The sequence below is a fragment of the Cinclus cinclus genome, chromosome 8, assembly GCF_963662255.1.
Source record: "Cinclus cinclus chromosome 8, bCinCin1.1, whole genome shotgun sequence".
Lineage (NCBI taxonomy): Eukaryota > Metazoa > Chordata > Aves > Passeriformes > Cinclidae > Cinclus > Cinclus cinclus.
Genome location: NC_085053.1, coordinates 14,842,117 through 14,865,225, shown reverse-complemented (window position 1 = coordinate 14,865,225; position 23,109 = coordinate 14,842,117). Strand labels below are relative to the sequence as shown.

At 35.8% G+C, this 23,109-nt stretch overlaps 1 protein-coding gene across 7 annotated transcripts in view; it reads right to left on the bottom strand.

Annotated features, from left to right (window-relative positions):
- Positions 1-566: 566 nt before the first annotated feature.
- Positions 567-23,109, bottom strand: part of ZNF644 (zinc finger protein 644) — a 48,585-nt gene continuing 26,042 nt past the window's right edge. For 3 of the 7 annotated variants that reach the window (XM_062497074.1, XM_062497075.1, XM_062497073.1), the window contains 5 exons: positions 18,085-18,157; positions 13,835-16,863; positions 13,060-13,665; positions 3,017-3,119; positions 567-2,519 (listed from right to left, as the gene is read on the bottom strand). In XM_062497074.1, the coding sequence (XP_062353058.1) occupies positions 2,327-2,519; positions 3,017-3,119; positions 13,060-13,665; positions 13,835-16,832 (3,900 nt within the window). In that variant the 5' untranslated portion in view covers positions 16,833-16,863; positions 18,085-18,157 and the 3' untranslated portion in view covers positions 567-2,326. Of the gene's footprint in view, positions 2,520-3,016; positions 3,120-4,676; positions 4,699-10,385; positions 10,509-13,059; positions 13,666-13,834; positions 16,864-18,084; positions 18,158-18,606; positions 18,832-23,109 lie in introns of those variants that run through there. The other 4 variants (XM_062497078.1, XM_062497077.1, XM_062497076.1 and 1 more) reach the window with 4 other exon arrangements.

Below are 23,109 nucleotides of genomic sequence, written 5' to 3'. Positions count from 1 at the left end.
TATTATTATTAATCTAGTAAGAGTCTTTTGCTAACGCAAAATTCTGCACGGTATGGCTTCACCTCACAAGCATTCTTAACAACACTAGATAAATATCATTTGCACTTAATTGATCTTTTCATTTGCTAAACAGCCATAAAACATGGTGCTCTCACAAGCACCTTTTTGGTGAGAAGGGTAAACAAGCACTCTATTAAAGCATTATAAACATTCAAGGTGATGTGATTATTTCCCTCTATTCTGTTTCAACACATTGCTTTAAATCTTCAGTTTTCACATAGTATAAAAAAGTCCCACAAGTATCCACAAATTCAGAAATTTGTTACTCTGCATACACAATTTGTCTGCAATACACTTCAACATCCCAGTTATCTTTTCTAAAATCTCTAAAGCATGTATTCCTCCAGCCTTCAATTGTAACAACATAAATTTTCCACTTACAAGAGAATAAATCTCAACGAGAAAGCTAAACTTAACTGTAGCAATTTGTACAGTTAAACACCTGACAGCACTAATTTAATGATAACCTTGACAGAGCTAGGATGGCCTTGTCTGAAGCCTCTGCCTTGCACAGCTGTGCATTTTTACCCCATCTATTCTGTCAGAACATTAACAAGCCTCATGTGTTAACTCTGAGCTCCGTGCATCCTGGAAGACAGACATTTATTCATACTTTCCACCAATCAAATGTAATGCATCTGTGAACAATTCAGTTTATTGCAAGTAAATGTATTTTTACGTAAAATCATGAGAAGATTCTAATCTCAAGCAAGACAAATCAATTCCACAAACTTAATTCACACAATGCAAATAAATGCTTCACATTATAGGCATTTAGATTTTCTTTAAACCTTTTTATTTAGAGATTTTTCTGGTAAGGAGATATACCATAGGAAAGCAATTTCACTGGCAGTGAGGTATGTATATACTCTACCAAAATACTCCTCTTGCTTTAACTGCTTTTAACTTTATTTACATATAAAGAAAATATCAATGCATATCCTTGGCTTAACTACAGTATCTGTTACCCTATATGAGTAAAATGAAATGTTACTTGCATACAAAATTGATTTGTAGACGAATCTAATTTGATTTAAACAAAAATCATGTTCTGAAGACAGTTTAAATGAACAAACACAATTCATCATGACCAAGACACCTGCACCATATTTCCATCCTCACAGCACATTTATTTCAATAATTCTGTAAGTAGGTCCTTAGCATGAGCATAGTGTTACAGTTTTCATACATATAATCACATCCAAAACAAGCTCTAAAATTTAAGTTGTAAACATTCTCTTCATATGTAGAAACATTTCAATCTGTGTTTGAATTTTCTAAAATGATCAATCTCTTAAACATAATTATAAATGAAAAGCCTACTCTAACCGTGTAGTGAGCAATGCTTATTAGTACATTTCTACAGTGTTAAATAAAATAGTAGAGGCAAACTTCTGTAAGCAAGTCAGACTTTAAGTAAATTGTCATAAAAGTAACAAACTTGTTAACAAAAAGATGCTTTGTAATAAAGAAAGTTGGATTGAATCTAGTATGATACAAAACATAAGGGTAAATACCATCTTTGTTGACAAGTAGGAGGTAGCATGGATGCACCACTTTATTGTCAGTGAGAAATGCAACTGAAGTAAAGAATATTTCCTTACCACAAATTTCCAGTATTATGTACATATTTGTCTTAGAAATTTGTTTAAACAAGTTTCCCTCCACTTTTTAGTACAAAAAGCCTCATGTGATTTAAAAAAAACACTTACACACCTAGATAGAATAGTACTAATTGCCCTATTTGAACAAAACAGTCTCTTGAACTATGAAGTACATGGTATTTAATGCCCTAAGTTGAGTAAATTGTATTAGCAGTTCTTGGTATTATACAAAACACTACATACATACAAACAAAATATAATAGTATCTTATTTTACTATGTAATTCTTTTTGGAATAAACAGAATCTTGGGTAACACTGAAGAGAACGTGGTTTCTTTGTTTTATTAAAATCTGTCTTTGAAGTACCCATGTGCAACAATTTAAAAATGGCTGCCATACATATAATGGTCTTGTATTGATAGTGAACACAGTAACTGACAAAAACATAAAACCTTAAAAACACATCTTCCACCCTATATAAAATATAAAGACTACTTACTGTAACTGTTAAGTATTCAATTTATTTTGATGTTACTGTAATCCACTTCCTCTATTTTCTGTCTTTAGCATTTATAAACATAATTTAGTGTAGCAATTTATTTTAAAAAATGATTAAGTATTTCAAATTTACACCCAATTAAAATTTAAAATGTTTCTGTGTTCTATGATGCTGCTTCTGCCATCAGTAAAGAAAATGAAGTTTCAGTAATTGAAGCAGGCTTTTTAAGTAGTGATGTGACCTCAACCATGCCAGCTCCAGTCCGTGGAAGATTTGCGTTGACAATGTGTCGCTGCAAGTGCTTTATCCAGTCTTCTTGAACAGACAAAGGTCCTCGAAAGACCAGACCACAAAACCTGTGCAAATATTAAAATTAATCCATCAAGACACACTGATCTCTACTTAAAAAAATATATAAAATAAAGACGGTAAGAGGAAAGTCTTAATTTTCTTGAAGTTTGTTTCTACATATTTTAGCTGCTGAAAAATGTAGTAATTGAGTTCATCAGTAGTAACTGTGAGCACAAAACCCTGCAGCTTATACAACTCACATTCTCACACTTTCAATACCTGTAATAATAATCTGTTGCTCTTCTGTAAAGTTTCTTTTGAATGACAGAGTATTACTCAGACATGACCAATAAGATTTTAGCTAGAGAAACAACTGGCAATCTAACACCCAAGTGCACCTTAATCAAATTCTCTTATTCAAATTAATGAAAATGGGCAATTCTTTTCTCCCTATTATTCAATTTAATCACAAATGTTTATGGATACAATCACAAATTTTTTTATGACTACCATTAGTAAGCACTTAAGAATGTATTTTTCCCATTAAAGTAACACAATGTACCTGCATCTGAGTATGTAAACTTCATCAGCACTATGAGGTAACGGCAGCATTTTCTTCTTGCTCCCAGATCTTGACCTTGACTTCTTTTGCTTACAGTCTAAAGCTAAGAAGAGAAATTTTCATATGTGAAAGTAATACTTCAGTGAGTATTAGTTATTCAGTAAGTATTCCCTATAGCAATAATGCAAAGACATCTACTTCCTTGTTTTTCTATATTTAATTATAACGTAAATCCAAAACAAGTACAGCGTATTCTAAGAAATACACTGGCGAAACACGAAGCTGATTTTTTTAGCTTAGCATTGTGCTTGCTCTTTGAAAGACTAGATAATTGACATTCAGCATTAAACTGCTGTTTTAGTATCAGCAAGGACCTACAAACCTATTGCAGAATTATACAGAAGCAAAGCACCATTGGAAATTCCCTTTCATGCATAAAACACTGTCAAAATCTCAGAACTGGTTTTGTAGTTCAAGCACCATCATAAGACCACTCATGTTCAACCAAGTTACAACTTTATGAAGTTGCAGCTTTCAGCTAGTACAATCAGGAATTTCTAGTTTGAATAAAACACCTGCCATTTGTTTTCAACACAAAGCAAAAATTTGTCCTTTTGTTCTAAGAATTTCAAATGAAGCTTCCCCTTCACTCCTGTCTGAATTCTAATGAAGTTTATAAAAAGTATGTATTAGTCCTTGGCAGTGGGAGCTGGTATTAGGACAATCAACAAGGATGGCAAGGCCAATTTCTAAATTCCGTCTAAGCATTTGAAACTGTGTATGAAACTAACCTGTGTGAACAGGAAACACATAGCAAAGGAGTTCAGATAGCTTTGAGGTCTGTATCTCCCATAAACAAATGTAATGGGAATCTGAAACAAAACCTGGAGACCCTAAAAAGCGGCCAAAATAGGGAATTAAACTGAATTAATATTGTTATGATGCAAACAGCTGATAAAGCTCAAGAAATTTGTGACTGCTTGAAATGTATCTAGCTACACTCTATTCCAAAACACAAGACACTAACAATAGAACTCCAACACAAAAACTTTTTGCAAACAACCAGTTATACCACTTCAACGAAAACGCCACAGAAACCAGAAAGACAGGACCAGGTGGTATTCTTGATACCAAGAAGGCATAATGCTATGCTACTGAAGCATCTTAACAGTAAAATGGGGAAAAAGAAATTGTTACACTTGGCTAAAGTTTTGACTCCTAGAATATAAAGCAGAAGAATTAACTTCTTAGTGTTCTGAAGCATAAGACATTGTCTGGTGAGGTAAAACATGTTGACTTAAAGAACACACAGTCTTGATTGTATCCTTAATTTTTTCTCATGCCCTCCAAATGAGCACCTCTCAAGCTTATACCTTGTAGCCCAAGTTTCAACTTGGTAGACATACCGGATGTATCCCAGTTCTATCCCTAGACTTAAGGATTTCTACCTATCTAAAATTTAGAATGAATTTCTGAGGTTTGAAGGTATCAGAGAACCAACAGAATAAGTGGCAAGCAGACACCAACCTAGAGAGACTTCTTCAGATCAACATTAGGAAAATGAGGCTTTACAGCATTTTTCTCTCACAGCAACAACAAAACCAGTCTAGATTAAAAGGCAGTAACCCAAGGTGGCAGGGGGGAGAGAGAGAGAAATGGCCAAGATGCTTCTGGACAAGCATCAACAGGTTCTTAATACTTTTTTCTCTCACTAGAAACATATTCTTAATTTAATTAGGAAGAAAAAAGCTAACTATCGTATCAAGTAGGAACTACCACATATATAAATATTTTACATACCACAACTTCAGTAACACCACCAGCAATGTAAGTAGGTAAAATACTGGAACCCAGACACCCATGCTTTGAAGAGAACTGTTTGTACGAGGAGCAACTTATCTGAATTAGTTATCACAGCAAAAGCTTTGCCTCTGCCAGTTTTGTGGAACATCATGGGAAGAAGGGAAACACAAGTCGGTATTACCAGAAGGCAAACATGTCCATGAGCTGAATCTGATGACAGTTAGTTGATGTCAGTTTATGTGTGGGGAAAAAAAAGAAGCAGTAGTCACAACAGACCCCTCCTAGAGAGGCCAACCTGCATTTGGAACAAGAACTTGCTGACTTCCTTGATGGTAGCAAAGACATTCATTCTCATCAAGAAATCTGATTCTACTCACATACATCTGGAGCATTTCAGAGAGCTTTTCCTTTCCTATAAGACCTGGATTGGTCTTCTGCAACAGATTCCTGACACCCGATGGGTTTGTGTGTGTGTATAATCTTCGTCATCTTCTAAGAAAAAAACCCCCTTTGAACTACTGTGCAGTCAAACAACAGCAACACTCACAGAAATTGCCATAATGAACCAGGAGAGGTAGTCTCTACTTCCTTGAAAGGTACCTTTTCTATGAACAGTGAGAAAACAAGTAAAGCAAAAGAAAGGGTATGTTCTCTGAGCCATTTATGATGGAGGCTGAATATAAGGAAATTATAAAACAAAGAGAAGAAAATACCACCATAGAAGACTACAAAAAAGAATTCAGATTATACTATGAATTCTCAGAGCAACTCAGCTGAATTTGACAGTAGATTTGCCCAAGCAAGAAGCTGTTATAAAAGACAGAAAACACTAAGAACACTAAGCCCATGTTCTGCAAGTGTCATTTTTTGTTCCCTTTATCTTCTAAGATAGTGAGCATATTCTTTCACATTTTAGGGAACTCAAAGCAGCACCAATATGTTTAGAATTTACTCCAGTGAAGATGGAGAGTGAAGGAGGAGGCATATCTGAGTAAAGCTCATTGAAAACTACAATTCAAACAGCAGTTATGAGGCATGTGTAACCATAACCATCACATCAATTTTATTTTGTCTATCCAGAGAGCAGCAAGTTCAAATAAAGTCACATGCACACACTTGAGTACTCTGTTGATACGATGCTTACGAGTGGTTGCAAACAGTAAGTAAATCACACAGTTGCCGCAGCCACTGCCTCCCCATAAAGTAGCCATGTTCTGACCAAAACTCAGTTGCTGCTTTTTCTATGCCTTTACTGTAACAAAACATGACCTCCTCAGAAAGTGTATTATTATCACGTCTGGGAAAAGACCAAGGATAATTTAGCTCTAGTAAGTTGCACGGAAACTGCAGCAAATTACTAGAGAGATGCAGGAATTACCTATCCTCAACAACTACTTTGTAGTTACAACAGCTTCCAAACTATCATTCCTCATTCTCCATAAAGGCCTACTTCTTTTTGGAAGAAATCTCCTTTCAAATTTGACAGCCTGGTGTTTCCTAGTTGATAACTGAAAAAGTTCTTGTAAACAACCAGTCACATCACTTCCTCAAAATGCTGGTAGAACATGATGGAGAAACAACCCATTTAAAACATAAGACTATCAAACTTTGGAGGAATCTCCTTGAGATACTTATGGACAATTTCAGAACACACTACTTAAAAAAATACACGCTAGGTAAAAACACTGCATGCAAAAACCTCTGCAACGACTTGTCAAGAAAGATGACAAGCAGATGGACATAGGAGGTTACAATGAACGTGACTAAGTGAATTAGACACGTCACAATTATAGGCCCTTTCATGCATGACACTTGGTCTGCAGCTCCAAATTAAAATGCTCTGCTTCCTGATGTCTCACAACATGAAATGTTTCTTATTTCAGGAAACCTAAAGCTGGGTCTTTTATTCAGACTTCATTACTTTTGTTACAGTGTACGTAAGCTAAAACACGCTGAATAATTGGACACAGAAATGGAACTAATTTACCATTTGAAAACACTGCCAATTAAAAAGTAAAAAGTAATGAACTATCTTTCTTGTACATTTAGTCGCTAATTTTTAATATTCAATCACTTGTATATCCTCATCACTACTGCACAGTGAAGCACAATAAAAAAAACCCCTCCTATTATTTTCTCCCTATAGGATTTTATAGGATACTGAAAATTAGCTCATCATGCCAGTGGATTCATCATGACTGTAATAGCACAGAATAATGACACACAAAGGCAGTGGGTCTCAGATTTCTGCATACCTGATATGCTTCCACCACAAACATCCCAAAGCTACAAGTTCGACAAAACAACATTTGAAATTATTTGAATATGTAGTAGCCCTCATGAACTGCTACCTCAGTCACATTGTTGGCTTGAAGGCCAAACTCCTTGCTCTGTACTTTATTTTTCCCTCCCAAACTTCTGACAAAGCAGTCTCCACCTACAGAAGCAGAGACCAAAGAAGAAAGTGGTGATTCCCAGAAGATGAAAGCCAGTAAAAAGAAACCGAGTATGTGAAAAGAGTCAATAAAGAGAAGATGTAAAAAGCCAGGGTGCAAGAAAGAATCAAGAGACTTAGGAAAAGTCAGGGCAGGAGGGAACAAGAGAAGCCCAGAAAGAAAAAAAGAAAGGAAACTGAATATACAACTATAATGAAGAACAGTGAGATGTATTTTGAAGATTTTGTGTAGGTTTGACCCGTGGTCTAAAGATACTCAGAAGAAAGAAGCAAGCTGACCACCTGCTCTGAAAAACACCAATGTGTTGCTATACATCAAAACAGGTATAAAAGGAAATTAACATCTACTCAAGATGAGCAGTTAGATCATTACATTGTTAAAAGCTGGACAGAATAACAACAAAAAGGTTCCAGACACAGGTACTTCCTCTACAGTAGATCTGTAATGCATTGGTATAGGCACAAATAAAGTTTAATAAAGACTAACCTCATACAGCCAACAGCCTAGGAACTTTCACTTCTAGGATGTTTTGCTTGAGTTCATTCTCCAAAGCTACCATTATGCTTAACTATGTCTACTATACTGCCAGAACTGTCAAGTTGCATTTGAAAAGAAAAACAGGCTAAGATTTAACCAAGTATGATGATAGTACTGACTGAAGAAGCAGGGCATCTGCTTGAAGAACAATATTGTAACAGTCAATACCAAAAACACATGTAAACAAATGGAAAATCTGAGATTAGTACATAAGCTAATGTAATGCTCAGAAAGGTCTCACTTTGGTGGCATGCAGAGATCACATATTTCTCATGTATTTCTCCTAATAAACAGTAGTGTCTAGATAGGTCCCATAACAACTGCCAGACAAAAGAATTACAGTATTCATGTTTAGACACCATTATTTTATTACAGCAAGAAACTGAGATAACTATTCAACTGCCGTGGTTTATTTTTGGTAGTTATGTTTGCTTTAGAAGATATAAGAAAGGCTCAATGAAAAGGAACACTACCATCATTGTCTCATGGTCCCCATACAATGGTTGAAGACCACTGAAGGTCCAGTTGAAGACATCTCAAAATTGCTCTCAAGCACAACCATCTTCTAATTAGAAAACCCAAGATCTACCCAAGAGCAACAACACTAGTAACAAGTGTGTACTTGTGTGTACTTCAAAACTAGTGTGTACTAGTGAAATCTTGCATTAAAATAATTATCTTCACAAAACTTATGAAGTAGAATATCAAATAGAACAACTGTTTAAAGTGTATTTTTGGTCTTCAAGCCTTGCATTAAGCTTGCTTGAATGAGAAGCCAGTGAGCAAAGTTTACAACCTTCAGAGCTGCAGCAGAGTAAAGACTAAGTTACTACAAATATACATCACTGCATGATGTTATAGCCAGAACTCAACACTGACTCCTTCAGTCAATGGTTTTAGTGACAGGCCTTTATCCATGATATAAATTATTTATCTGGCTTAGCTCCACCTTCTGAGAGTGAAAGAATTTTTTTTCCCCCCGAACTTTTGTTTCTAACCTTTTATTTAAACTTTATTTAACCTTTTATTTAAACTTTCTAACCTCATTTTGTTTCCAACCTAATTCAAATTCAACTTCTAGGCCCAACTATAAAAGACTCATGAGTTTTCTTTCCATTCTTTTAAGAAAAGTGCTAACTCTTCTGACGACTATGCAACTACTTCACTAGCAAAATACATTTCTTAGAGAAAACAATCAAAAAGCCCTGAAAGTACCTAAACAAGCTTCCTTCACTTTTCCCACTTAGCAAAAGGGAAGCTAGGTACAAAGTGCCTGTCCAGGATTCAATCTCTGTGTACTATCCTGTTTGCCAGTGTCTCCTTCAGTGAATTACTGTTAAGTTATTAATGTGCAATTTAAATATATAGCTACTGAAAAATACTTCCTCAGTAGGTATAAAGGAACTTACCACAGGGCTAGTATCAAATCACAGCAGTGGTAAATGAAGTTCACTACCATCACCCTTTCACTGAATAAATATGAAAATTTTCAGAATCACTGACTAAAGGCATCTTCTTCTACATGTTAGGTATTACTTCATCTGCTGACTTTCTTCAAAATCTGCTTTCTTATAGCATTAATGAAGTGCAACATAAGACCAGGCAGCCACACAGGCCCATATTATAAAAATATTTATTTTAGCCTTCTACAGAAAAAGCCTGCTACTCAGTTTGTCTTTCTTAGCATAATGAATTACATTTGCAGATAAAAAAGGATTACACATGTTCCAAGAGCATTATGTAAATGTCTGTGCTTGTTGACACAGAAAACTGATAGTTGCCCTTCTTAATTATAGAATATTTCAGGCTTCATATCTCCAAATTTTCCTCATTTATTGCATCTCTGCTCCTCAATTTGCTGTTGATCATGTCAAGTCCCACTAATCTCAGCAATAATCCAAGTAAACTCAGAAACCACCTATAGCCAAGCAAGCTGCAGGTCTCTGAAAACAAGTCAAAATATGGCATATTAGAAGAATTTCAAAATTAAGTGTGTTTTAATAAAAATATTAATAGCAGTGCCAAATGCTGTACTACCCTCACTCAGTGTCAGAGCAGGTAGTTTTTGGGTTATGAGCCAAACAAGATATGAAACCAACTACATGTGTTGTTAGAAATATACCAACTGTAAAATTACTTGCTTTTCCTATTTTACTGAAGTATTCTTTGCAATTTTATGTACTAGACAGTAAAAATTTTTTGTTGTATCATTGCCTTTTTTTTCTCCCCACCACTCTCATTTCTGAGATACTTTAAAACACTTCATTAGAAGGCAAACTATCTGGTTTGGAAGTTGTGATATCACAGGAGAATGAATTTAAGCAACCATCTCTTAGTTTTGCTTACATACCTTAAGTGTTGGATCCAAAATCAAAGACTAAGAATGAAAATCAGACATGAGAGTGGACAACAGCAACATACGTTTTCTTACAAGTTGCTGAAGTTTTATGGCAAATAAATTGTTTACCAGCAGAAGCTTCAAAATTATTTTGAATTAACATATGCTTTTGTCCAGTCTGATGAAGAAAATGTATCATAGACAGACTTGCTTTTACATCTGTAACAAAACATACCTGTCCCAGTCAAAAGTCCAGCACTCTTCTTTCGTGCATAAGCGCGTAAGTGGTTGGACAGGCTAACAGCACTTGTAAACGTCGTATTGCAATGCACACACGTTCTAAGCTTCACAGGCATACCTATCATTCAAAAGAAAACTATAATCCAGTTCTCTCTTCAAAAAATGAAATTCTCAAAGCGTTGTAAAAAGTTTTCTGCAATAAAGATGGTTTAAAATATATTCACTGCATTGACGCGATTGTTTAGTATATTAGAAGGATCCAAGTTAACCGTTATTAGTTTTCCATCTAGTGCTTTAAGCCAAACCATGTTATTTGAAAAAGAACAGAAAGGAGGCAACTTGAGCCCAGTAGGCTACTCTGCATTTAATACCTACTATCAAGCTCCTACAGATCTCCACATAATGAAGCTCTAATTCCAAAACACAATCCTGTAATTTGAATAGCACAGTTCTGTTGAGAAATTTCAGAGCTTTCAGAATTTCCAATAAAGAGAATTTGAAAAGTCAAGTTGACAAAGCGGTAATTAAAAGTGTTTTACCCATAAGACCAAAGCACTCAATACTAAAATTAGGCTGCTCTTGAAGGCTCAGAGGAAAAAGGTGGTAAAACACACCACTGAACAGCTGTTAGACAAAACATTTTGTTCAGTGCATGTTCTATTCAATATTTTAGATGCACAATTGATAATGAAAGTAAATAATTTGAAGTTTTTTGCTAAAATCTTTGTGCTAAATAAATATAAACAAAGCAACATGCTATTTATCACACGAAAACAATGAAACAATACTGAAGTCCTCACTTACAGACAAAGAAACCATTATAACTTATCTCCTGCTCAACTTCACCATAATATTTCTCCCTCCATGTTACCAAAGACATATTGTTTTGGTCAACTAATATTTCAGGATCTCTACTAATAAATTATTAAAAGAGTAAATGAAAAAGCTAAAACTACTCAGCTGAAAAGTCTCTGCAGGATAAGAAAGAATGCTATTCTCCAGCAGCCCACAGAAGACATGCTGTTTTTTCAGGCAAGTTACAGAAGAAGAACACCTGGCTGGTAAAAGCCTTTTTAAAACTAAAACCAGAATTAGGAATATTTGCCCTTTTTAGGAAAACCAGAAGATTTTCAACTTGATGTTAAATATTTTCTTATTAAGTCAACTGGCACAGTGCGTTAGTTATCAAATTCTGTTACCTCAGCCACAGAAAACTATCGGGCCCCATTCAGAACTGTTAGTACTATGCGAGCATATGTTTATTTTTACTTGGTTGTTCATCAAAACCAAACAGGTTCTACCTAGTACTGAGCAGTAAATATTACACAGAAAGCAAAACAGTGTCAGGTTTGGCAAACTATTCCATGAGCATTGTTTTTCAAATCATTAAACCTGTCAGATACACTTCCTTTATTAAGCAATCTCCAGTCTTAAGGGACAACCACAGACGTACAGAAGACATAAAATGTAATTCTTTCCTAGTTCTACTATGTCATTTTAGAAAGCCACCTTTCTTAAGAGATTTATTGCCACACTTTTATAGCCCCCTAAAAGAACTTCTGAGCACATCAGATTGTTGGGGTTTTTTGTTTAAAGGAAGAAAAGAATATAGGTGAAAAAGTACTAGGCACTGCCAGTTTTACTAACCTGGTTAATAACAAGAAAAGAAAAAGCACCAAAAAAAAGTCAGGGGTATAAAAATAAGAACCTGCTCCTCAGTCTAGAGAATCCTGAAACATTGGTGGTGTCCAACCAAGAAACCAGTAAATGCAACCTCTACATACACATTAAAAAGGATGTTGTAAGAGTTCCCAAAGACTAGAAATAATTCTCATGTGACAAGTAAGTTAACAACATCACCCTAAGAGCCTGCTCTAATAGAGTCTGTATACTAGTAGTATATAGAGTAGCTAGGAAGTTGATTGTAGAATTGCCTGATTAGCACAATTCTCAGTGGAGGGACAATCTAGGTCCTTAATGGTCAGAGGCTGTGCATTGGAAACCTGCTGGCTACAACTGTATGCCAACAAAACTTGAACCAGCACAGGTTGTCACTCAGGATAGACAGGCCCTAACCAAGCATGAGTTTCTCACAGGAGCCACAATTTGCAACAAACAAGAATTAATCTATGTTGTAAGAGTATGTTGGCCTAAACCCATAAAAATTAGTTGATAGTGATTCACCAATTTGCAGTATTATGCATTTATAATGGTATCAACAGTTCTGTTAGTTTGAGCAAATGCTGCCTTGCACAAACCTTGAAGACCTAAATGCAGTATTCCCAAACCAGCTGTTTTAACGTCCAAAAACAGGGTTGCAAGCCCAAACATTTCAGAACTGTTAGTCTACCAAATATGCATGGACACTGCAGGATGTGCCTTCTTCCTCACTGAGGCTCACTTTGTGTCCACTTTCAATTTGCATGCCCTGTCATATGCAGAACAGGAACTATACTCCATGCAAAAACCCTTCAGCAATGCCGAGGGTTTTTTTCACTTTAGGAAAAACATGTCAGAAAAATTCGCTGTGCTACCTCTTGCAGTCAAGTGTCCTCTGGAAATGAAACAAGAATTAAATGAACAGAATCCCAAATAAAATGCTCTGCACTTGTACATTTTCTATGAATTATATAATTCTTTGGAAATGTTGTCAAGAAACACCTTCTTACCTGACTGCATAGTCAAGTCCATTTTTTGTGGCTGATACATCAATGGACTGTCTTCATTCAATGGAAGAACACATTTCTGAACAAACCTCTTTCTTGCAGTTTGATTATGAATCTTTTGAGGGGAAATATCAGGATTCCTTTCTTCTCCTAACCTCTTGTTTTTCAGAAGTTCTATCAGTGTAAGTGACTGATTTCTTTTTTCATCATGTAGTACTGCTTTTGCTTCATCACATTCATTTAGGAAACTCAGCCCTTCTTCCTCCGATGCAGACACAGATATATCTTCAGTCTTTAGGCCATTATGGTATGCTTCAAGAGGTATAACATTCTGAGATAAAAAGTCATCATTTGATGCAAATTTCTGAGCAACAAATGGTCTGGGAATAATACGGCGACTGTTCAAAGCCTTTAGGATTTTTTCATACTTCTCTTCATTTTGCATCATCTCATTCAGAACACAGATGGGAGACTTGTGTGCGTCCCACTTGGTTTTGCCAAGCCTCTTCAGGTGTCCTCGCACATGATTAGACAATCCAATTTTAGTATCGAACCAGCCACCACAGAGCTGACACGTATGCTCAGAGGAAGTTTCAGATTTCTCAATTGCTACAAAGAAAATAATTATAATGTTTTTTGACAATTATATACATTTAAATGTGACAACTGTGAATCACAAGACAAGACGCTTTACAAGATAATTCAAGCCTTGTTCAGTGCTCAGTAAACCCCTTTGTCCCCCCTTTACTTCGTACTCAAATAAAAAAACAAATCTTACCTTTTCTGACACGTTTAACAGGAGTCCCTGTTCCAGCTCTTTTAAAATGCTGCATTTTGTCACTTGTTGCTATCTGTTCTGGTGAAACAACATGACGGGCTTCGTAGCTTAGTCCAGCTCTGTGAAGATGTCCTCTGACATGATTGGACAAGCCAACACCTGTTTCAAAGGTTGCTGGACAGTACGGGCATGACTTCTTTTCAAGTGACAAATCAGTCCAATGGAAAACTGAATTATGCTTTGGCAATGCTGATCCTACATTTTCTAAATTCTGAGGATCATGCAAATCATGCAAGAAGTTACTACCCTCAGCATCTTCATAATACTCAAAATAAAAGCCATCATTCTGCTCATAACCAAGTGAAGATTTATCAGCAGCTTCATTATCTTCCATTTTACCTTTGAATATGGGGAATAGGTTTACATGCTCCTGATTAATATCACTGTAAGATTCATCCTCCACAGACTGTGTAGTGTAATCACATAGTTCAACATTTTCCCATGAACTTTCATCCTCCGTTTCATAGCTGTCTTTTTTTTCAGCAGAGTTTAGTTTCTGTAAAACAACAACAGTCATTTTATGCAGAAAATCTGGATTGCAATCCAAATTATCTCCTGTAACAGAGCCTTCCCTCTTGGATTCTTTAACCACTCTTTTTACAGCTACATGCCTATGATCTTTACAGCCTTCTGCCCTTTTGCAATCAAGGCTATTTGAATCCATGACAAAACAATTATTACTCGATGAAGAAAACAAATGTAAAGCACTGACAGATCTGGACCCTTCCTTTTTTAAATGCAAAGGGTAAGAGTCACTAGATTTTTTAATAATCCTGTAGTTTTCATATTTGTGTCTATATAAATAATTACTTTTTTTGGCACTAGCTTTCTGCTTTGCTGCTTGATGAAAACATTTACGTTTTTGGTCAATGCTACTTCTAATAAAAAAGTTCTTGTTTGTAGAATTTAGATTGCACACACTTACAGATGACTGTGAAACGCTTTTCCGAGCCTTCTGTATCCTGTAGGGTCTCTTGTGGAGTTTTGTGAAGTTACTGGACTGTGAAGTAGAGCCAAATGATCTTTTTACATCCTGTTTTAAAGCAGAGTTCTTTGGAAAAGTAGAAGAATGTTTGATCAACTGTTTTGTCCTGCTACGAAAATCTAAAGATTCCTCTATTATGCTGCCTTTTCTTTTCTCAAGTCTAAGATGGCTACCAAAGGGATCAATGCATGATGCTGAATGCAAATATGCCATGTGTTTTTTTAAAATGCTTCTAGCTGAAGTAGCAAATGGACACAGCTTACACATATACGTTGATGACTTTCTTGAGGATCCTAAATAAGGATCTTTCAAGGATGCCTTTTTCTGGGTTTTTCTCTGGGACAAGTCGCTACCAATAATTGAACATTTGACTACTGCTCCATGAGCAATCCCTCGATGGCATTCCAGTTCATTTTCTGTCACAGCCATGAAATTGCATTCTTCACAACAGTAATATCTTTTATCTTTTTCATGGGTCTTTGCATGCTGCACAAATGTTTTGGGACAATTGGTACCAAATACACACTGTGGGCATTGTAACCGTGCACTCCTACCCTCATCCTGAAGTTCTTTCAGCTCACGGATTTCTTCCATCAGTTTTTGCCTTCTTTCCTGGTGAATTATCATATGTTTAAGAAGTGAATTACGATCTCGAAATGTCCTTCCACATTCCCTACATGCATAGGGCCTGGGGACATTGAGATGCCGGAAATGACTGTTCCCATCTAAATGGTACATCATATGCCTATGCAGGTGCTTCTTCTCTCTAAAATTCACATTGCACTTTGTACAGGGATAAAATGATGGTTCATCAGTACTGAAAGTAGATGGTGGTTCAGAATCATTCTCTTCACATTTGTTTTTCAAAGTATTGGATAGAAAAGTGCTAGTGTGAACAGGAGAAGTATCTTCTGCACAGTTACTAGTGGGACTATAAATGAGCTGCTGGATACCATCAACTGTTTCCAGCTCTTCATCTGTGGATTCAGGCTTTACTTTACTCAACGAATATTTCTGTGGTTCTACTATTTGTAGCTCCTCATTCTGCTCTAAGAATTCAACATTTAATAGTTTTGATTTACTAGGAATACAACTGGTATCATCAAAACAGTCTTCGGTGTAACGTGTTATTTTACTAACATCCATTTTCCTTTTTCGCTTCTTTTCTATCCCTACCTTGCAGTGAATGGGAGACTTCTCTATTGTTTCTTCATTTGTCATAAGAAACTGTATAAACTCTTTCTGCGGATCCCAGCTAGGATCACATCCCGATCTGAAGCCACCTGTACCTGAGGAAATGCCTGTTAATGTATCAACACAATCATCTTTCAATAGTAAATTTTTATCATCCTCACAAACTTCTGCTTGGTCTACTAAAGTGCTGTCTACACTGTTTCCTACTGTTTTCTGTGAATCACAACCAACTGAAGCAGAGGTAGGTAGATTTTTAATGGAATGAGTCAGGTTCTTAGCATGTGCTACATCAGGTAACAAAAATAAAACTTGGTGCTGATTTGATTTCTGTGTTGTACTCTTTGCAGGCAGCTGAAGATCATGAACCACTGTCAAAGTTGAGCAGGAATCTGTGAGATGACCTCCAGGCTGTCCAGTGGTTAATGAAGCGCTGCCTTTATTCATAATGGAAGTCTTTGTTGAGGTGGAGTGTGAAACTGGTCCATTAACAGCAGTTCCTCTAGACAACATAAAGTTTTCACTAGAAACAGTAGGAGCACCAGTGTGTGTAAATAGAGAAGCCTGGCCTCCACTTAAGGCTTTTTCAGATCTGTCCCTTGATAGCTCCTCAGTCAGAGACAATGAGTTGTTCTGAAATGATGTGTCACTCTCTTCTGGTTTGGGAATGCCACCTTCTTCTTCAGATACAAAATTATCATCACATAATATTTCCTCTTCTTTAGCACCAGTGACATCAGTATTTATCTCTAAATCATCCATATTGCTGGTCTGTCCATTAAATATATTTATACTAAAAAACAAACAAGAAAAGAATTAGGCAATTGCAGAAATAAATAATGACAACTTTAATTTACAGCTTTGCTTCAGGATCACTCTTCACACTGTAATCTAAAACAATGTTTTGTCAGAAATCTACTTTTCATTCAGGATATCCAGGACATTTATAGTGAATCAATGAAGCAATAAAAAATTACAACTTTTTTGCTATGCAAGTAACAACAACCATACAGCAAACTAGTCACTGCCAAATATTCCAGTTTAAAGAAGCCCGACACCCACACACAAGCAAGATGGGGAAATTTAGATTGTCAAAACAAACTCAAATACATTCTCTATGTACATAAATACAGATTATCTTCAGCTGCGCACCAGAAGTAAAAGTAAGGAGTAAAGGCTACTCAGACACCTACTAGCAATTCTGGTTTTTTTTAAAAACATACTTTCTTTAGGAAACTAAAACAGTCTTTACATTTCTGAAGGTAGCACTTTTTTTGAAGTACTTCCAAACAATTGACCTGATGCTACATGGAAGCCTGCAGAAGGAAATAACACAATGAAGCTGATTTTGAGCATCCGATTAGTGACAGAGACACAGCAAAGGACCAAACTCACTGAGGAAACTAGATGTCTTCCTATTCCTATCTTACAAAAGGACTCCCCTTGCTTTAAAACAAATAAATCCTACTTGCTTGTAAGGTGATTTTAAATGATAAGCAAATTAAACAACATCTCATCAAAGGTGAGGAAAAAAATACCCCAAGAACAAAACATTTCATTAGGATTTACCTATCAGATGAAGTCACCATGCTGAATCCAGAGCATGACACTAACAATATCTTTCAGTATAGAGAACTACTGCATATTAATTCCCTGTGGGTGGCCTTGTCTTTCTACAAGTGACTCTTATTCATACATCAAATCATCTATTCAGTGCTTAGTGAGCACAAAAGAGTTGCCTACACATGAAAATCAATGTGTGACCTGGCATCCACTTTTCATAGGGGTCCTCAGAATAGTGAGCATAAGGAATTAAAATATTCATCCAGGAGTCAGGACATCTACATTTTACAGAAACCAAATATTTTAACCTTAAAGAGTACTACTCACTTTGAACTTTTGGGGGTTTGATTCCTGCAATCACATAGTTTCAGGTACTAATTAACATTTTGAATAGAATTCAGTTAAAAGGAGTTATTACCTAGACTCTTTGAATTAAAATGTTATAACTCACAACTAATATCCATGGCTTCCTGCAATGGTCCTTTATCAAAATCCAGGAAGACCACTTTGCACATCCTTTTTTCCTAAGGAGAGAAAACAACCTAGTTAAACACCACCAGTTTCACCTTCATACATTACATTTAAAAATATGTCTTGTATTTTCAATTCAACAGAATGACAGCTATCCACACAATTCAAAGCTAACTACGGCTTCAAGGAAATTCTCTTTTATTGCAGTTGTTTTGTTTCAAATCGGCAAAAGGAAAAAACAATTATTTAACCTCTTCTGAGTTTGTAAAAAAAGAAACAAACAAAAAAACCAACCTTAATGTAACATAACTTACTTTTGCAGATACAAGTAATTTTATTTGGAGTAGAAATACAATGAAATATTAAGCCATTAAAAATATATTTTCTTTGCTATTCCATCACTGAACTGGCCAATTTAGAAACACAGCAACGCTCACATCAGAGCCATAATAAATGTTTAAATCGTGTGAAATATTTTATTGTATTACTATCTGTAACATACCTTTACACAAATGTTTTACTAGACGCCCCAGTTTCTCATCTTGCCATTTCTTAGATTTTTGCTTTTCTTTGCTGTTTTGAGATGGGTCACTTTTCACTATAATAACGACTTCCAATAAGATCACATCCAAAGCCATCACCCTAAAATGGTGATAATGCACCACCCAGCAGGAGTCTTTACATCACCTACACAAGTTAGAAATGGGCAGTGCAAACATGCACTTAGAATCAGTAATGTACAAGTCAATTAAAAGAAGTGAAGCCTACAGTGATGCACAACAGCTCCAGCAATTTTGTAACTCAGTAATGTAGGCTTCATATAGTAACAGGCAGCAAAGTATAAAGCTCTTCACAAAACATTTATAACTGAGCAAGACAATTTTGCCTGGAAGACGTGCGTTTTCCTTGGTTTATTGCTGCAGAAGCAGACAAAAGCATGCTCAGTCAATCTGAGAGCCTGTATTAGCTTTTCTCAACAGGAAGCAGCGTTGCTAACGAAGTGGTAAATTCAGTGTTAATGAGTGGCTTCACTGTTACCACCTCTGAGGTAAAACCTTCCATGTTCCAAGTTCCACCCATCTGTTCTGGTGTGAGGGGTTCAGAGGAAGAACAGACGCTTCCCATTTAAAGCAACTTCACTGGTACCCCCTGAACAGCAGGGAGTCAGACTGAGAATATTGTGCTGCTTGGAGACTGCAATCCTCATTATCAGAATGGCTCCTCAAAACTTCTCACAGGTTTACAAGATGAAAACTATGTTGCTCTACATACAAAACCATACTGCTAATGAATATTAGTGTTAAAGCTGAAGTTAAGAAGGTGGCTGTGACACCCTGTGGTCACCATTAAACTGAGATTCTCTTCAAAGTCACCAGAGATATCTCAAGCATTACCTAACACAATCTTGTAAGAGACTCCTCTCCATACTGTGCATTTATAGAAATTGTGAGCTATACCATATGGGTATGATTAAGAAGCCTTCTATGAAAAATACAGGAATCCCTACATATTTCAGTCTTTGAATCAAGCCTGAAATGCTTACGGTATCAATAATATCACTGCTACATATAAAAAACTTTCAGCTAATGATAGTTTTTATTCTTATCATTATATATTATTATTATTATTCTTTCTAGCTATCAAGGTGGTACAATGCACTATTTTGTGCGCAGGACAACAACAATAAAGTTAACAGTTTTAACAGAGTGGCATTAGAGAAAACAGAAAATGTATTTTTAAACTACAATAATTTAGTCGTATGATAACACTGAACCAAGATGCAGTATTTCAGTTACATTATCCACTCCATGTGTCAGAATTTATGCAGTGACAATGAGAGGTATAACTAAAGACACAATGCCATGTATTTTAAGGAAATGTTATCATCTAACTTGTCTCTTGGGGGGAAAAAAAAAAATCCATCATTATAACTAAGATGCAACCAAGGCTATGCAATATTCTTTGCATGCTTCCATCAGTTTTAAAATTATCTTCTCTATACTATATCGGGAATACAAAATTATTAATTCTATCAAAACATATAGCATTTATTTGAAAAATTAAAAATTGAGATGAAACTTTTGATTTGTTGAAAGTACTGCTTATCATATCCACTACCAGGACTAACTTTTATTTAAGCATCTAGGGCAACACACCTTGGAGATATATACATGTAAAAATGGTGATGGAAAGCGTCTGGAAAAGCCTATGCAAGTGTACATAACCCCAGCTCCTACCTTTGAAACACACTTTATCTAATGGCTAGGTCAAATTCAATTCAGTTGTTTCAGTTAAGCCTAGAATTATTGCAGTGCACTTAATAGTGTTATTCTTGGTTTACATGCTATGCTATTTATTATACAGAAATTATTTCATATTCAAAAGTAGAAACCAATTATTTATCCAGCTAAGCAACACTCCACTCTCTATTAATTGATTTAAAATATAGCTAATTTTAAATACTGTTTTTACGCAAAGTATCAGTTTTAAAAATCGTATTGTGTTCTGCAGATATGACTGCCTGTGGCCAGAAAGTCTAAGCATTAAAAAAAGTGTAAGGTCAGATTTATCTTCAAGCTGACATATCATAATTTAAATGCCTTAAGCTAATCTTATTGTCTTAAAAAAATCTTGAACATCAGTATTTTTGCAAACTATCAGCACTTGCTGTAACACCCTTACTACACTACATCTTGAGGTTACTACAGAAGAAATGAGGTGATAATTGCATATTAACATAATTATTTGGTAATCCCTCCAAGCAAGCTTCCTAGGTCACTCAGTAATTCAGATTAGATGCAACCTTCCTGTCATCAGATCTATGCTGTCCACTTTCTGTTCATTAATAATTCTTTTTGATAGCAATGTACTTAAATCCATTGTTCTATGTACATTATTAATTGTATTTATTACCAGTAAGTTTACGACCTTTCCAAGTTCTTATTTCATAAGGATAACCTTTACTATGCAGTAGGGTCACACACCAAATTAAGAGCACTGCTTTCATGCAATGCTAGTTCAGTAAAGCTTAGACCTCAGTGCCAAGCACATCATGCTGCTGCCTACTAGCAGTTGTAGGCAAGAGACCTGTCAGCCTCTGTTGCAAGCCCTGTGTCATTTTATAGGGATTTACAATAAATTTGAAAGCACACTGGAACTGAAAAATTAAGACAGAATAATTTAGCTGTTTATGAAAAGCATGATGTGCCTTTATGTGTTCTGATAACAAGTTTCTCACTAAATTCATAAATATGAGCAAATGGGCTAAAAGCACAGAGAGACTATCAAGCAGCACAAAAACTTAGAAGGCATCTCCTAAATGCTTTGAATTTAGTCAGCTTAGTTAAAGAAACTGAAGAAATACAGTCTTGCAGCAGTGCTGTAACAAAAGCAAAACTGTACTTGTCCTGTGCTAAGCAATTCTTCATAGTCAAGTTCTTTAAGCAGATATGTGAATAACCAGGACATTCAAGGGATTGTTCAAATATTCAAGAGACAGGAGAGGTGCTTCAGGTTTGCACTGCTCCCATTTAGATTTTTCATCAAAACTTCGTAACATAAACAGAGAAAACTAACAAAACCTACCATTTTTTTCCCCACAAGTGTTCCATACTAAAGCTTTCTCAAGCGACAGATTGTATTAAAGGTGATAGAAACAAAGTCGCAGATTTTTAGGCAACAAACAGAATACCAGAGAGAGTTAAAGTACAATATGATACAGGACTGAAAATGCATCTCTTTCCATTTTGCCCCATCACACTCTATGCTTTAAAACCTTAATCATGGCAAACATCAAGCACAGAACTGCCAAAAGAGAAAGGTTTAAGAATCTCTGGAATATGAAGGTTTGTACAGAGTAATAGATGAACTGGTAATGGATCAGCACAAACCAGCCACATCTTGAGGAAAAAACCCAACCCTTAGAATACAGCTGCACAATATTTTTGCCTCTTCCATATAGTCATGCAGTTTCTGCCTCTGGAGCTTTGGGTGTTATCTAGCAATATTAATGCCCCAAATCAATAAAATCATGATACTTTGATCATTAGAATATCTTTTACTTGTTTTCCAGTTTATTTCTGTTTGAAAAGCTATCCCAATCCACCCTTCAGATCGAAATAAAACCACAAAGCCTGACAACTAGAGGACAGGTCAGTGACTCACCTTGCCTTCCCCCAGCTTCTATTTGTGTTTGTAAATTAAGTTGCTGAAAACACATTTCCTTCTGCACAGCAGAAACACTACTTGCAGACTGCCTTACTTAGCTTTGAAATCTACAAATGAACACTTCCACATTTTTTCAAACTTCTGTAGTGAAGAGACAGCTTGTTTAATATGCATAACACCATGAGTACTGTCCCCTAACACGTACCTTACACACAGTCCACAGTTATTAATCTAACTACAACATGAGGCGTTCCATTCAGAACTAGTTATCTTCAATACAACTTAAATCCACAGCTGTTCACACAACAATACGAACACTGTAAAACTCTCATAGCTAACTAGACTGCCATATTAAAAATATTTTAAAGCAGTATGAAATATTACAACACTTGTATTATACCTAAATAAATACAAACTTACTGCCACCCACAGTAAAACCTTTTTTTATACTGTTAGAAAGTTCACTGAGTTGCCAAATACCTGCAGAAAAAGCCGAGCATAGAGAAACTCTCAGTTATACAGGAGACATTACAAGAGCAGCTCATCTTTTCAGCAAGATAATAATTGGGAACATCAAACACCAAGCACACTTTTTCAGAAAGTTATTTTCCTTAAACTTAGCTCCAAATGCAACAATGTCTTCCTTTAAAAGCTCTCTGTCAAAAGCAGTAAGGAAACCAAATAGTCCTTAAAAATGTCAAAATTTCAGAAACTTGATTTCTGGTCTAAACCATCTAAGAATGATACATTAACTTCTCATGTGAAAGGAAACTGAACAAAACTTAAGAGCAACCACCATACAATTAGAAATCACAAAAGAGAATTCCATTACTGCCAC